Below are 14,110 nucleotides of genomic sequence, written 5' to 3' on the forward strand. Positions count from 1 at the left end.
CTTCCTTACAGCTTCACATTAAAAGTATAGTAAGAATTAGCAGTGATGTTACAGAGATAACCTCAGCTCAAGAAAAGAGAGTTATTCTCTCAGAAGTTTTCAAATTGGAGGGAAGCTTTTAAATTATTATTTCCATTCAACTCAGTGATAGCTTTATGTTATCCCACTCATATTGTATATTCTTTTCTTTTTCTTCACATTTTGGGAGGTTCTTGGGTTTTCTTCTATATAAAAAAGATCTTTGGATTAGTGTTGAGCTAACCAAAGTTTTGTTTTTTGTTTTTTGGTTTTTTTTTTGAGACAAAGTCTCGCTTTGTTGCCCGGGCTAGAGTGAGTGCCGTGGCATCAGCCTAGCTCACAGCAACCTCAAACTCCTGGGCTTAAACGATCCTACTGCCTCAGCCTCCCTAGTAGCTGGGACTACAGGCATGCGCCACCATACCCGGCTAATTTTTTATATATATATATATATTTTAGTTGGGCAGATAATTTTTCTATTTTTAGTAGAGACAGGGTCTCGCTCTTGCTCAGGCTGGTCTCGAACTCCTGAGCTCAAGCAATCCACCCGCCTCGGCCTCCCAGAGTGCTAGGATTACAGGCGTGAGCCACCACGCCCGGCCCCAAAGTTGTATTTCAAGCTGCCTTAATTTGATTGTGAATGCTTGGGTGATGAATCTTAATATTTTACTGAATATTCTCATCTTTAGTAGAAGATTTCAAAATTTAAATTATCTTGGTTTAAATTTATCAGCAATAGATATAAAACTACTAAAAGAAAATCTATATGGTAGAATATTTGTCATAGAATCTATTTGGCAGAAAAGTGGTATAGTAGGTTTAAATTTATAAAATTATCACGAATATCTCTAAACATTGTGTTTCTCCTCTGATTTTCTCAATTTATCTACCACTTTGACTAATCTCAGACTCGAGTCTAGGTGGTATACTTATTAATGTGACATAAATTAAAAAAAAAATAGTAAAGATGTGTGATGACTTCTGTCAAACTCTCTATATGCAAAAATACCAGAGAATTGAACAATATATTGTTAATAATAACAAATCTAGCATCAAGGACATTTGTGCCATATATAAAGTTACCTCATACAATCCTTACAATAAACCTATGTGATAGGTATTATCTCCACTATAAGCCGGTGTAGGTAAAGTTAAGTGAATTTTGCAAGTTCACACAGAACTAAGACATGGTGCCAGGTTTCAACCTCAAGCCCATCTGGCTACAAAACCTATTTCCTTACCATTCCACTACACTCTGAAGTTTATTATCTGCTGTAAATTAGATCACAATCCTAGCCATTTTTCTCATAGATTCGGTCAGACTGTGAATTGAACCAGAAGATTACATACCGAATCTCTGGGATAGGGATTGATCGACCACCGTATGGAGTGTTCACCATTAATCCTCGCACTGGGGAAATTAACATCACTTCAGTGGTAGACAGAGAGGTAACTCCACTTTTCTTGGTAAGTCACAGCAGTGTATTCTGATTTATTCATTTTAGTTTTCTTCCCTTTTTAAAAAATATTTTCTCAGGACTATGGCTTACTTTTGATAAAACATAACAGAATGAAACCAAATAAAGGGCTTGAAGAGATGGAAAGAATGTGAAAATATGTTTATAGTGCAGGAGTCTCTGGTGTGTTGCATGTGTATATAAATCAAGTGTCTTGATAGTATTTAAATTATTAGACTATAATATAGTTTGAATTCACTGGAAAAAATGGTTTCTTTGCATATTTGCTGATGTATTTGCATGCATGTTACTTAAATTCCTTTGGTGGAGAAAGAGTTTTGTTTTTTTTTTTTTCCAACTTTCCACAGATCTATTGTCGGGCTCTGAATTCAAGGGGTGAAGATTTAGAAAGGCCTCTTGAGCTCAGAGTCAAAGTCATGGACATAAATGATAACGCTCCAGTCTTTACACAAAGCGTCTACACAGCCAGCATTGAGGAAAACAGTGAAGCAAGTAAGTAGAATGATTCTGCATCATGTATCTATTTCTCTTGGTCAAAAGCTTTGGAAGATTGAAATATAGGGAATTTAAAGAATAGAAAGGCCGGGCGCGATGGCTCACGCCTGTAATCCTCGCACTCTTGGAGGCCAGGCAGGAGAATCGTTTGAGCTCAGGAGTTCAAGACCAGCCTTAGCAAGAGCGAGACCCCGTCTCTACTAAAAATAGAAAGAAATTATATGGACAACTAAAAATATATATAGAAAAATGTTAGCCAGGCATGGTGGCGCATGCCTGTAGTCCCAGCTACTTGGGAGGCTGAGGCAAGAGGATCGCTTGAGCCCAGGAGTTTAAAGTTGCTGTGAGCTAGGCTGACGCCATGGCACTCTAGCCCAGGCAACAGAGTGAGACTCTGTCTCAAAAATAAAATAAAGAATAGAAAAAGTCACACTTGTGTTTGGAATAAATGCCACAAATAACAACTTATACCTAAGCTAGAAAAATACTCATGTCTAAAATGCTAAATATCTTCTTATTTGTGGAAGATTCTTGTACACATGTGTGATTTAGCAAGTGCTTAGCACCTTCCTCAGAGACTGTGACTGGGCTGATGATTAACTTAATCCAAGTGAGTGAACTGAAAAACCATGAATGTTGAAAAAAAAAAGAAAGGGTTCTGTCCTGGTCTATTCCTCAAAATGTTTGGCTGAATCACACCAGGTAGACGGATGTATGTGCAATTGTAACCATCAGATCCAACACTGAGGGTAATTAATCGGTCCTCACAGGCTACACAACAAGTTACATTATATTCTCTCATTTTTTTCATTTCTTTCTATCCTGCTAAATTCCATTTCCAACTCTACTAATTCAGCATTTAATCATTTAAGGAGTGAAAGTACTTTATAAACACTAAAGGGTCTTATAGAAGCAAACCACCATTATTTTGTAATCACTGGGATAACTGAAAGTTATGGTACTATATTTTCCTGAAAAATTCAAACACAGAATTCAGGTGCAGGCCGACCACTCTTTCTTCTTGTACCTAATGATTGGCTGAAATAATTCTAATAAAGTCCCAATCATTCTCCACCTCCATCTTCATTTCTAGATTCCCTGGTAGTAAAGTTAAGTGCCACAGATGCAGATGAAGAAAATCATCTGAATTCTAAAATCGCCTACAAGATCATCTCTCAGGAGCCTGCGGGTGCACCAATGTTCATTCTGAACAGATACACTGGCGAAGTCCGCACGATGTCCAGTTACCTTGACAGAGAGGTAAAGCCTTCTGTGAATGAATGATAAGAAATAAAGAATTCAATTTTGAAAAGACAACGGTGAAATGATCCCTATGTGTCCCTACTCCAATATAAAGGAGGAAAGAAAATCCATTTTTTAAGAAAAACTAAAAGCTCAATTATATAGATTTAATTTGATGTGTAATATAAAAGAAATGAGAAATAATGGCATTGCATGTGTTAGACTCTATTCAAGATAAGGCCTAAGTCCTACAATTTTTTTCCATCTTAATTAAGCAACACAGTATGTACAACTTAATCGTGAGGGGCTCAGATCGGGATGGAGCTGCAGATGGACTGTCTTCTGAGTGTGACTGTAGAATCAAGGTTTTAGACGTCAACGATAATTTCCCCACCTTAGAGAAAACTTCAGTAAGTTGTTATTCTTATAACCCTTTTTCCATAAATGTCAGTAATTGGTTTGATTTCACGCTAATTCATAAGCCTGGTTCTGTTACACGTAGGGATATACTGAACTTTGTTGTATAAACCTTGGGTTTTCTTATTATAAGAATATACCTTCTAAGACATTAGTGTGTTTGTCTTGACTTGCTACTCTAAGCAGGCCTTCTCTGTGAAAGCAAAGAACTCTCAACTCCATATACTCTACTCACAGAAATGTGGAAATTCATTGACATAACTCTGGGAATAATGTAACAACATTGATATAATTTAAGATACTTCATGATTTCCTGAATCAATTTTATTAGCGCCCCAAATATTCTCAACTTGCATTTTCATCTTTAGGCATAAACAAGCATAAAATCCAAACTAGCAGAACCAAATCTGGCTCACTGCCTATTTTGGTTAAAAATATGTATTTTGGGACCATAGCTGTGCTCATTCCTTTACATGTTGTTTATGGGGGCTTTAATGTTTTGTTCTACAACAGCAGTGGTGAGCAGTTGCAACACAGACTCTCTGGCCCACAAAGCCTAATATATTTATTATCGGGCCCTTTATAGAAAAAAAATCTGATCTTTTATCTAAAACAAAAGAGTAAAGGGAATTAAAAATAAATGGAAAAAAATAAAATAAATTTCCAATTTGACCTTGATTTCATATGCAGCACATGAAAATCAGTTATATTATCTTATAATAATTTTATGTTTATATTTCTGATTGGATATATGGTATTTAATAATGGTGCAATAATCATTGACATAGTCTGTTGCTAGTATTTTAAATGCTAATTATGTATTAGTAAATATATTTCTTCTTTTGAAATTCATTGATTATAAAATTGATCTATGTCATTGCAGTACTCAGCAAGTATTGAAGAGAATTGTTTAAGTTCGGAACTGATACGATTACAAGCAATTGATCTTGATGAAGAAGGCACCGATAATTGGCTGGCAAAATATTTAATTCTCTCTGGCAATGAAGGGAATTGGTTCGATATTCAAACAGACCCAAAAACCAATGAAGGTGTTTTGAAAGTTGTCAAGGTACAGTATAGGATCTGCAATATTTTCTTCCAAAAAAGTTTTAAATGGCTCTTAGAGGTAGAAGCTGCCTCCAAAAAAGCACTCTATAACCTTATACCAATGTGTGTCCTAAGTAAACTACTGCGTCAGTCTGAGCCTTCCAGCCCAGCAACACCAGTATTTATTGCCAAGAAAAACAAAAAGGTTATTTTGTTCTCACAGTGCCTGATATCTAGCTGAGAAGATAAAGTAACCACTCCCAAATTAGATAATGTATGAGAGTTAACAGTATAATAGTGGCACAGATGTCATGATATAAACCATTATTAATTGCCAAGAGGGTGAAATATGAAATAATTAATGAGATAAGAGAAGGTGAGATCCTTCCAAGCTAGATTTGTCTGAAAAGGTTTCATGCTGGGAAATAAGATTTAAGCAAGACCTTAGATTGCTAGTGTAGGTAATGAAAGGAGAAAACACACGGAGGTAAGAAAATATGAAGCACGTTCAGGACATGGTGAGTAACTCCGTGGGGCTGTAGCAGAGTATTCATGAGGGAAAGCAAAGAGAAGCCAGAACAGAGAGGTCGCATTGGAGTCAGTGCTGAGAACCTTGAATACTAAACTACAGGGTTTGATTTTTTTTCCTATAGATTAATTTTTCTTAAACTACTTGCTTTGACTTCATGGACAATAATAAAATCTAAAAATATGCAATTAGAAACAAATAAAACCATAAACCAATAAGATTCAAATTAAAATTAATATAATGAAGGAAATTATTTTTTTCTCAAAGAAAATTGCTACTAACAACATAAACACTTAAAGTTAAGAAAATATAGACACACATATTTAGTTTGGTACACATGTGATCTTGATTTTTCAATTCTGTTACTACTTTTGTCTATTCAAGTTATTGTGAAATTTTTTCAGATTAGGAAGCCATTTAGCCTTCACCTGATGCAAACATAATATTTATTCTTTGGGTCTTTCTCAAGTATTAGAAGCAATTTTCAAAGTATTACTACTTTACCATCAAAATACAACCATGCACACTGAAATTAGGGCGCATATTAACTTATGAGCTGGTCAACAAAATTATGAAAAATATCTATATATATAGTTTTTAAGACTGTCATTCAAATGAAAACACAAAATTTCAAAATTGCTTAAGAGAACACAAAGACTCAAACAATGTACCATGGTCTTCCTGTTTGAGAAACATTGCTTTGGGCCAGAGGTCAGCAAGCTATGATCCACAGGTCAAATCTGAAATATCCCTTGTTTTATAAATAAAGTTTTATTGGAACATAGTCACATTCATTTATGTATCTTCTATGGCCGTTTCCACACTCCAGTGGCTGAGCTGAATACTTAGAAAGAAACTACAAGGAAACCCCAAAGCCTAAAATATTTACTATCTGGCCCTTAACCAAAGAAATGTTTTTTGGTCCCTACTTATAGACCAAGGAAAGCTTTCAAATATTTTTTAAAATAACAATAACATTATGAGCTCAATTCTGGAAAGAGTAAAGTTATAAAAATAATTATTATATTAATTAAGTCGAGGTAGTAAGAATCTGATCTAAGGCAACAGCAGTAAAAACAGAAGTGAAGGAACAAGTATAAGAGTCATTGCCAAATACAACATGGAGAGGAGTAGAGGAACAAGAAAGAGGTTGTCTACCACCATACCGAACTCTGAATATTCAGTCAAGTTTTCTTCCAGGGATCAGAATTTATTTAACCTTTTATCCTGGTTTAAAAATCAAGATCTAGATATGACATGCAATTCTTACCTGTATTCTTACCATCTATCTTAATCACTGACTTTGCATATTATCGTACAATGTATGATTTTGCTTTGTCTTTGATCTGTCTGTCAACCTACTAATATAATAAGAACTTTGGACATAAACAACTTGTCCTAAACATCTTTCTACTCCTAGTACCTGGTCTAGTGTCCAGGAGATAGTAGAGACTCCCAAAACTTTGAGGATAGTGTTGATGAAGACATTTACGTAAAACTAATGATGTAGATTTCACCCAAATGGGAGTCACTGAACTTGACTGCAATAGTTCATAATTTCTACATAAAATTATAAAAATGAAAAAGAAAATATTTTAACAATGTAGGTAACACACTGTCTATGACTTACATAATATGTCTTTTGTGATAACTAAAAGTTTTTTCAAGGCATATGTACTTAATTGCCAAAAAAACTATTGAAATATCAATTTCATAAAAAATTGGTTGAGGTAGTGTTAGATGTTATACAAAGTTCCTGCCTATTTTTCCTGAATGATGACTTTCCGAATCTCTTAAAGACACCAAGAAAAATATATGTTTAAAAACACCAAAATAATATGGAAAGGCTAATTAAAATAAAATTAGAAACCTTCATATGTGTGTTAGTACATAGCTAAAAGAACTATTTTAGAGAACATTCGGGTAATTTTCCCAGGTTTGGCATTTTAAACAGCCAATGGTCACCCACTCATCCCAAACGTGTCTGGATGAGGTCACTAATGTTCTCTTGTACCCTGTTCATTTTAATTCAAGCCACCACTTAACATTGTGGAAACTGGCCCTTCAGTAACGGGCCTTTGACTAAGCATTATATAAGCCTTTTCTTAATCTGAGGACATTACAAATGATTCAACTCAACAAAAATTTATTGAGATTTGCTATGTGCTAGGGATATGAAGGTGAATGAGACATGGTCGCTGTTCTCAAGGAACTTACAGTTTAACAAGAGGAAATCTCTGAGAATGTTGAAAATCTCCCGTTGATAACAATCTCCCATTAATATTTATTGATACATGTGTATGGAAATACAAGCAGTATAAATATATATGTGTGTATATATACACATTCACTTCAACATTGAGGAAAAAACAAAATACTACCCAATTGGAATTCTAACAAAGAAATATGGGTTCTCCATTTTAATAATAATTCTCTATTTTTATAATAATTCTAACTAAGCAATTACTCAACACCCCAACTGTGATGTTATATTGTGTATATGGAGGTTTTACATATATTATCTCATTTAACCCTCACAACTCTGGGGAAAAAATATAGTGATTCCATTTTTCTATGAAGTAAAACAAAATCAAAGAGGAAAACTGACTTGTCTCAGTTCACCCGGGTGCCAAACAACAAAGACAAGATCCAACCAGATCTCTCTGATCTCAAAGTCATGTTTAGCTGCCTCTGTGCCTCACCGTGTAATCGGGGGCCAGTAAAACAGGTTTTAGGAAAGAACTAGCACCCTAAGATTTTCCCTTCAGTCTGTTCACCACTATAAACTCCTTCCCAGCTGTGTATGCCCTGCTGGTCTCTTCCAGACACCTTCGCACCAGAAAATATGCCTTCCTGGAAAGAACTCTCTGGAAGATATTTAACCCTCAGTCCCCTGCCGTAGAAAAACTATCACATACTTCTTTCGGACGGAGACTTCTAGCCTCATCCCTCTTTCATACTTAGTTCTAAAATGAACCAGGGTCCTCCTAGAATTAGCAGTGTCATATTAAATTAGACCGAAAAACTAAATGTGGGGCTATAACAACAGCTTAGCTTCTATAGTAAAATTTACTAAAGCAAAGAACCTGCCAGAAGCCAAATCCATTTCTAGGGTGGTTGTCTTCATCCTGGGCCCTTCTAGAGCCTCGCTGTAGATCCCCACGGGCCAGGCCCCCGCCCACACTAACACACACCTGCGTACCCTTGATAAGTGGTTATCCTGCATGCCTGAAACTGCAGAGAGTGAGTTTTTCCAGTCTCTCCCTTCACCCTAAAAGACTCCAGGGTAAACAGTTGTTTTTATTGCTGTTTACAAATCCCTGACCTCTGGACATAATCAGAAAATCCTTGATAAGGTGCCCCGCTTGCTAAGAGTGAATGAAGAACTTTCTGCCTTTCCCCTATTTGTTTTTTGTAATCTTTCCTCCTAAACATGGACCTCAACCAATTTCCCCATCCCTGGGTTCTGCGAAGATCTTTAATTGATACAACTTTAGGCACATATTAATATATTTTCATCACACTCTGTTCAGGAGGAAGAGAGCTATTCTGACAAACGAAAGTGCTTTTGTAAGTACACGTAAGAAAACCCCAAGATATTTCTCAATCAGAATAGAGGTTCCCAGATTTTTCATTTATTTGAAGAGAGCATGGACTTCTACAAAATAAAAATTGGGTTGTAGGAAAGGGATGCCTTCTGCTTGAAAATTCATTTTTGAGTACATAATTCATATCCTATGCTAGGATAGGACTGGTCCATTATGTGCCCCAGTGAGCTAGGGATTCTGTGAACAAATGTACAAAAGCGATCAAAGTCCCAAATCTCAAGGGTTTTAGCCGAAATTCAGTTGAGGCATGCTGAGCCATCTCCAAATAAGAATTCAAGGGAATTCCCATGAATATTTGTCTTACCGGCTCTTCTGAAAAACTTAACTCTAAAACCTAGGAGAACATTCAAGATGTCATGGAATTTCCCTGGGAAGCAGAGATTTATCTCCAAGTCTTGCTAATGGCAAGTCTTGCTGATATCTTGACTTCTGCTGTTGGTACCTGTGTTACAAGTGGCGCTTACAATAGCTTCTAGAACACTTCTAAGCAGACGTTGCCCAGTATTTCCTTCTTTATAACTGCTTTTCCCTTGTGACTTTTTATGTCACCATATCAATCATTCTGGATCAAGCGATTCTATTTATTTTTTATCCTGGAAACCCATTTCAAAGGTGACTTTTCTCCGGGCATGGCATTTACTTATTTGAACGTGCCCTGTAAGGGCGTCTTCTTGTCCACCAGACCCAGCACAATTAAATTATAGTTTAGGGCAGAATATAATAATCATAAATTCTTTAGAAGTTGTTTACATCATTTAAAAAAAATAATTACATGTTTAATGATGTCATGTATATTGGCTGCTTTATTCTGCTGATTATACTTTCAAGGGATTCTCAGATATGAGTTCTGTATAGGAAATCTGGATCCTATTTAGTTATTCATTCAATAGTTGTGAATATTTTATTTCATTCTAAATTTATTTTTTATTTTTCAATAACACCTTATTTGGAAAGAAATATCGTAAAAATTTTAGCACTTTTTTATAAGTTCAAACCTCCAAAATTTGATTCCAATTTAAAATCACAGGCTTAAATGCCCCCCATACCTGATTATGCCAAGAGATAAAGAGAATACCATATCTAAAATGCCTAATGCAGTAATAAGTAAAATGTTTTCATTTCAAAATCTAAATCACATAGCTCCTGGACTTTATTCTAGTGGGTGGCTTGCTTTTCATGGCTCCTTATTCTATCAAAAGAGAGTCCTTTACTGTTTCAGGGATTTTTACTTTCTGTCATTTCAGATGCTGGATTATGAACAGGCGCCTAATGTTCATCTTAGCATCGGAGTTAAAAACGAAGCTGATTTTCACCACTCAGTTGCTTCTCAATTCCACATGCGCTCAACTCCTGTAAGAATTCAGGTTGTCAATGTGAAAGAAGGCCCTACATTTCAACCAAGTTCTTTGACTTTTAGCGTGCCAGAAGGAAGAAAAGGAGATTCCTTGTTGAATTATGTGCTTGGCACATACACAGCTATAGACTTGGACACAGGCAACCCCGCAACAAATGTCAGGTACCGCAAATACATTGTTCAAGTTAGTGTGGCATGGTTCTGTCTAGAGCTGACTCAAGTAGCATGTGCTGGAATATGTGGGTTATAATTCATTTAGAGTTTTGCTTCTCTTGTTTGTTTGTTTTATTGATAGAAGACTATTACAGCATTTGAAATCATCCTAGAATTTTAATAGTTTTTTGGTGGCAGTAAGGGCTCTAACTAGTTATGAAAGTAATTGTGTCCAGGGAGCAATTGTAAGATCAAAGAGCCACCTAATTTACTCCCTGAGTCTCCTTGATCTTTTGTGGCCAGTTTGTACTACCCTGGACCCAGGCTGACTAAGCCTTATTGTAGACAATAAGATACTATAAAAGTTGAGTCACTGCTTGTTTTTTTTAAACTTATGTTATCAATGACTTTGAGACTAATTTCAACCCTCTGTTTAACCTAAGAGGAAAAAACAATGGAAGAAGCTAAAAACACAGGTGTTTCAGAAGTTTCCATAAGCATAAAGAGAGTCAGAACAGGAAAAACAGAAAGATAGGCATTAGGGCACTAGGTACATAGATTATACATGAGTTTGAACTGCATATGATAGTCTGGAAATAACTACAGTGAAATATATAGGTCTTCTCTATATACTTTCCTTCTCTCCTTCCTTTTCTTCCTATATTTTGGAGTGAACAAAGTCTATTGACTTATAAATTCCTATGATGCTAACAATATTAAGTATTAAATCAGTTAATACATTGATAGACTCAACAAAAATTATAAAATCTGTCATCCCATATGGGGTGGAGGAAAAAAAGATGTCAGATAAGTGAATTGAAAACTTGAAATCGTGCCGGGTAGAGACCAGATTTTCTTGCAGTTAGGTCAAGCACTTTAAATCCATTATCTGTAACAGAACACAGATAGACAAGAACAGAGGATACCACAAGCCCACAAACAGGCCACCAATGAGGTGCTCTGAAACCAATATGCCTGAAAATCTACAATAAACATTCTAAGTATGTGAAAAAGAGTAAACAATATTTATTTCTGAAAGTGAATAATGGATATTCGATATTGCTAATGATTTAATAAGTAGACCTGAAATTAACTCATGCATTTTATTAACAATTATACTAAGAACTAGAAAAGTAAGACTGATAAAATTTTAAAATTCTGTTGTGAACCTGTACATTAATATATTTATTATTGGATTTTTATTGATACAGATATATTTTATAAACAAAGATAGTTATCACTATAAAGCACACAAACACAATATATGTTTCCCACATTGTAGCTGTTATGTGATTTAAAAGTACTAACTTTCATAAAAGCATAATGATGAACTTATTTATTTAAAAACAGGTATATCATAGGGCATGATGCAGGCAGCTGGTTAAAAGTCGATTCAAGGACTGGCAAGATACAATTTTCTAGGGAATTTGATCAGAAATCAAAATATATTAGCAATGGGATGTACACAGCAGAGATCCTGGCTATAGATGGTAAGAAAATTTATTTTCAATATTTTAAGAAAATTAGTACTATTATATTAAATATTATGAATATTATTCTAATGTTGATAATTGAGTGACTCAAAATTTATCTTTTAATGGTGTGTGAAAAGTTCTAAACACCTTAGATCAAAAACTGAATTCAATTATACTTATAACCATAATTTACACTTAAGCCATAATTTATTTCACCTATTTCCAAAAAAGAATTGTATGGCTTGCAGCATAAGAGTTAAAATATGTATAAGTAAAATTAAGTTTCTGTTTATGACCTAATTTCTTGAGTATGGCTAATCCCACTTGCAGAGTATGTTAGGAATGTTTACTTAAAGTATAGGCTACAAGCTGTGCACAAAGTTCATTTGGGGATCACCTCAGATGGGTGGGGGGAGGTAGTATCCCCAAGAATATTGTTATTTTAGAGCCACAAAAACTAAACTGCAGTGAGTGTTGCTGTGGGAGTGTTGCTTGATTAGACACATCGTCCGTAGTAAGATGCTATGGACTAAGAAAACACATGGTTATTGCAAATACAAGGTCTATATGAAAAGTCATTAAGTGCAGATGCACTGAAATTAGCTTGTAATGAAGCCTTCTCCAGTGGGAAACTCTATTAAGTATTCCTCTTGGTGAGTAGCAACGGGAATTTGTTTATTTATCAATAGTTAATGATTCTATGAAGCAGTGCCTAGGAAACCAGCTGCTACAGAACAAAACAAGGAGAGAAAGGTCAGGGACCAGGAAGGAAGAGGAAATATACGTATCCCAGATACACGCCTGATATAAAATATATACCGTAGGTTTGCATTAAATTTATATCAATATATAACATTCACAGTAGCCAAACAGAAAGAAAGATAAGTGAGCAGTGTAAGATTCAAAAAGAAACCATGATAAAGCCTAAGCAATTACAGTCCATACACCCTGGTCTTCATCCTGTGGCTGTCACCTTTAACATCTGGGGCAGTTATATAAATGACATTGTCTTAATTATGTTCGGTATTCCAGAAGGTCTGTTCCTAAAATGGATTCTAACCATGTTGATCATACTCTGTGTTTTCATATTGGTCATATGTGAAAATCTTTAAAAACCAGAATAAAAAATCAGTCATTTCAAGTGAATAAAGAGAGAAAGTGCTACTAAAATGTGCCAAGAGAAAACTAAAAACAAAGTCAATTGTTTATTCACCTAAGTAGAATATCTGCACTGGCACAGAACTATCCAGATGGTTTGAATAAGTCTGATCCAGGATACACAGCAGTGGGGTTCACAGAGAGTAAACTTTATTGGGCTGTACGCAGTAGGTTGGGCTGTGGTTGCCTCATCACAAGGAAATAGAAAAGCTATAGAGGATCAGAGAATGACAAATAAAACAATCTATGGGGTAATCTGACGTCTCTCTAATGACAGACAAAGTGAAATAGACTCTTAAAGTCCAATACCAAATACAGTATAAGAATATACTGAACAAAATCATGTAGGATATGGATAAGCTCTTGATTTATTATCATTCGATTAACTCAATGGCTCTACCACTTAGGCACATAGAAAGCACCTTTAAAAGAAGTTTATTAATTTCTCAGAAAATTACCTAGTAAAGTACCCTAGAGGTGATAAGTTTACAAATGAGAAAACTAAGATTCTTTGCAAGTTAAAAAAAAATTCTTTACTCACTGTAATGGAACATAGAGTAGAAAAGTAGATTAAAAGCCCAACTTTTAAATATTAGTCCTCTGCCCTTTCTAATGAATTGTATTAACCAAAAATTTGTTTCAAATGATTGGGGGAAAAAAATCTAATAGGTTTATATTTGTTTTCAGCAATACCATTTCAGAGAGACATTCTATCTAATGGATGGAATTAAAATCAATAGTGAAAACATAAAGAAAAATAGAATTATTTAATTTCACTTGTGGTTATTTCTGCAAACACAGAGTTCAGTGGGCATCCTGAATGGAGGGCTGTAAGCTGATCTGCAGGGTCTAATTTATGAGGACAGGGTGAGAAGAGAAAGTAAGCCAACCTTCTGAGGAAGGTTTTTTGCATCTCAGGATGCATCTTAGGATGTGTAGAAATTAGCAGAATGAAATGAGGTTGAAAAACATTTTAGGAAGCGTGAACAGAATGCACAAGAGTCTCTAGTAAGAAATTTGCTCAAAGGATTCAAAAGAAGTCATGTGCCTGGAAGATAGCACACAAAGGCAAGAGTGACTTCAGGTAGCTGAGGCAGGCAGGAACGTTTCCTGCCTCGCGAGTCATTCAAACGATT

General features: G+C 35.3%; 1 protein-coding gene across 1 annotated transcript in view; it reads left to right on the forward strand.

Annotated features, from left to right (window-relative positions):
• DSG4 (desmoglein 4) overlaps nt 1-14,110 on the forward strand; it is a 40,550-nt gene that overhangs the window by 15,369 nt on the left and 11,071 nt on the right. Inside the window, exons 4-10 of the mRNA XM_045527371.1 lie at nt 1,330-1,485; nt 1,844-1,988; nt 3,085-3,251; nt 3,509-3,643; nt 4,534-4,719; nt 10,079-10,350; nt 11,692-11,831. Coding sequence (XP_045383327.1) covers nt 1,330-1,485; nt 1,844-1,988; nt 3,085-3,251; nt 3,509-3,643; nt 4,534-4,719; nt 10,079-10,350; nt 11,692-11,831 — 1,201 coding nt within the window. The remainder of the gene's footprint in view (nt 1-1,329; nt 1,486-1,843; nt 1,989-3,084; nt 3,252-3,508; nt 3,644-4,533; nt 4,720-10,078; nt 10,351-11,691; nt 11,832-14,110) is intronic.

This window comes from Lemur catta, chromosome 16 (assembly GCF_020740605.2).
Source record: "Lemur catta isolate mLemCat1 chromosome 16, mLemCat1.pri, whole genome shotgun sequence".
NCBI lineage: Eukaryota > Metazoa > Chordata > Mammalia > Primates > Lemuridae > Lemur > Lemur catta.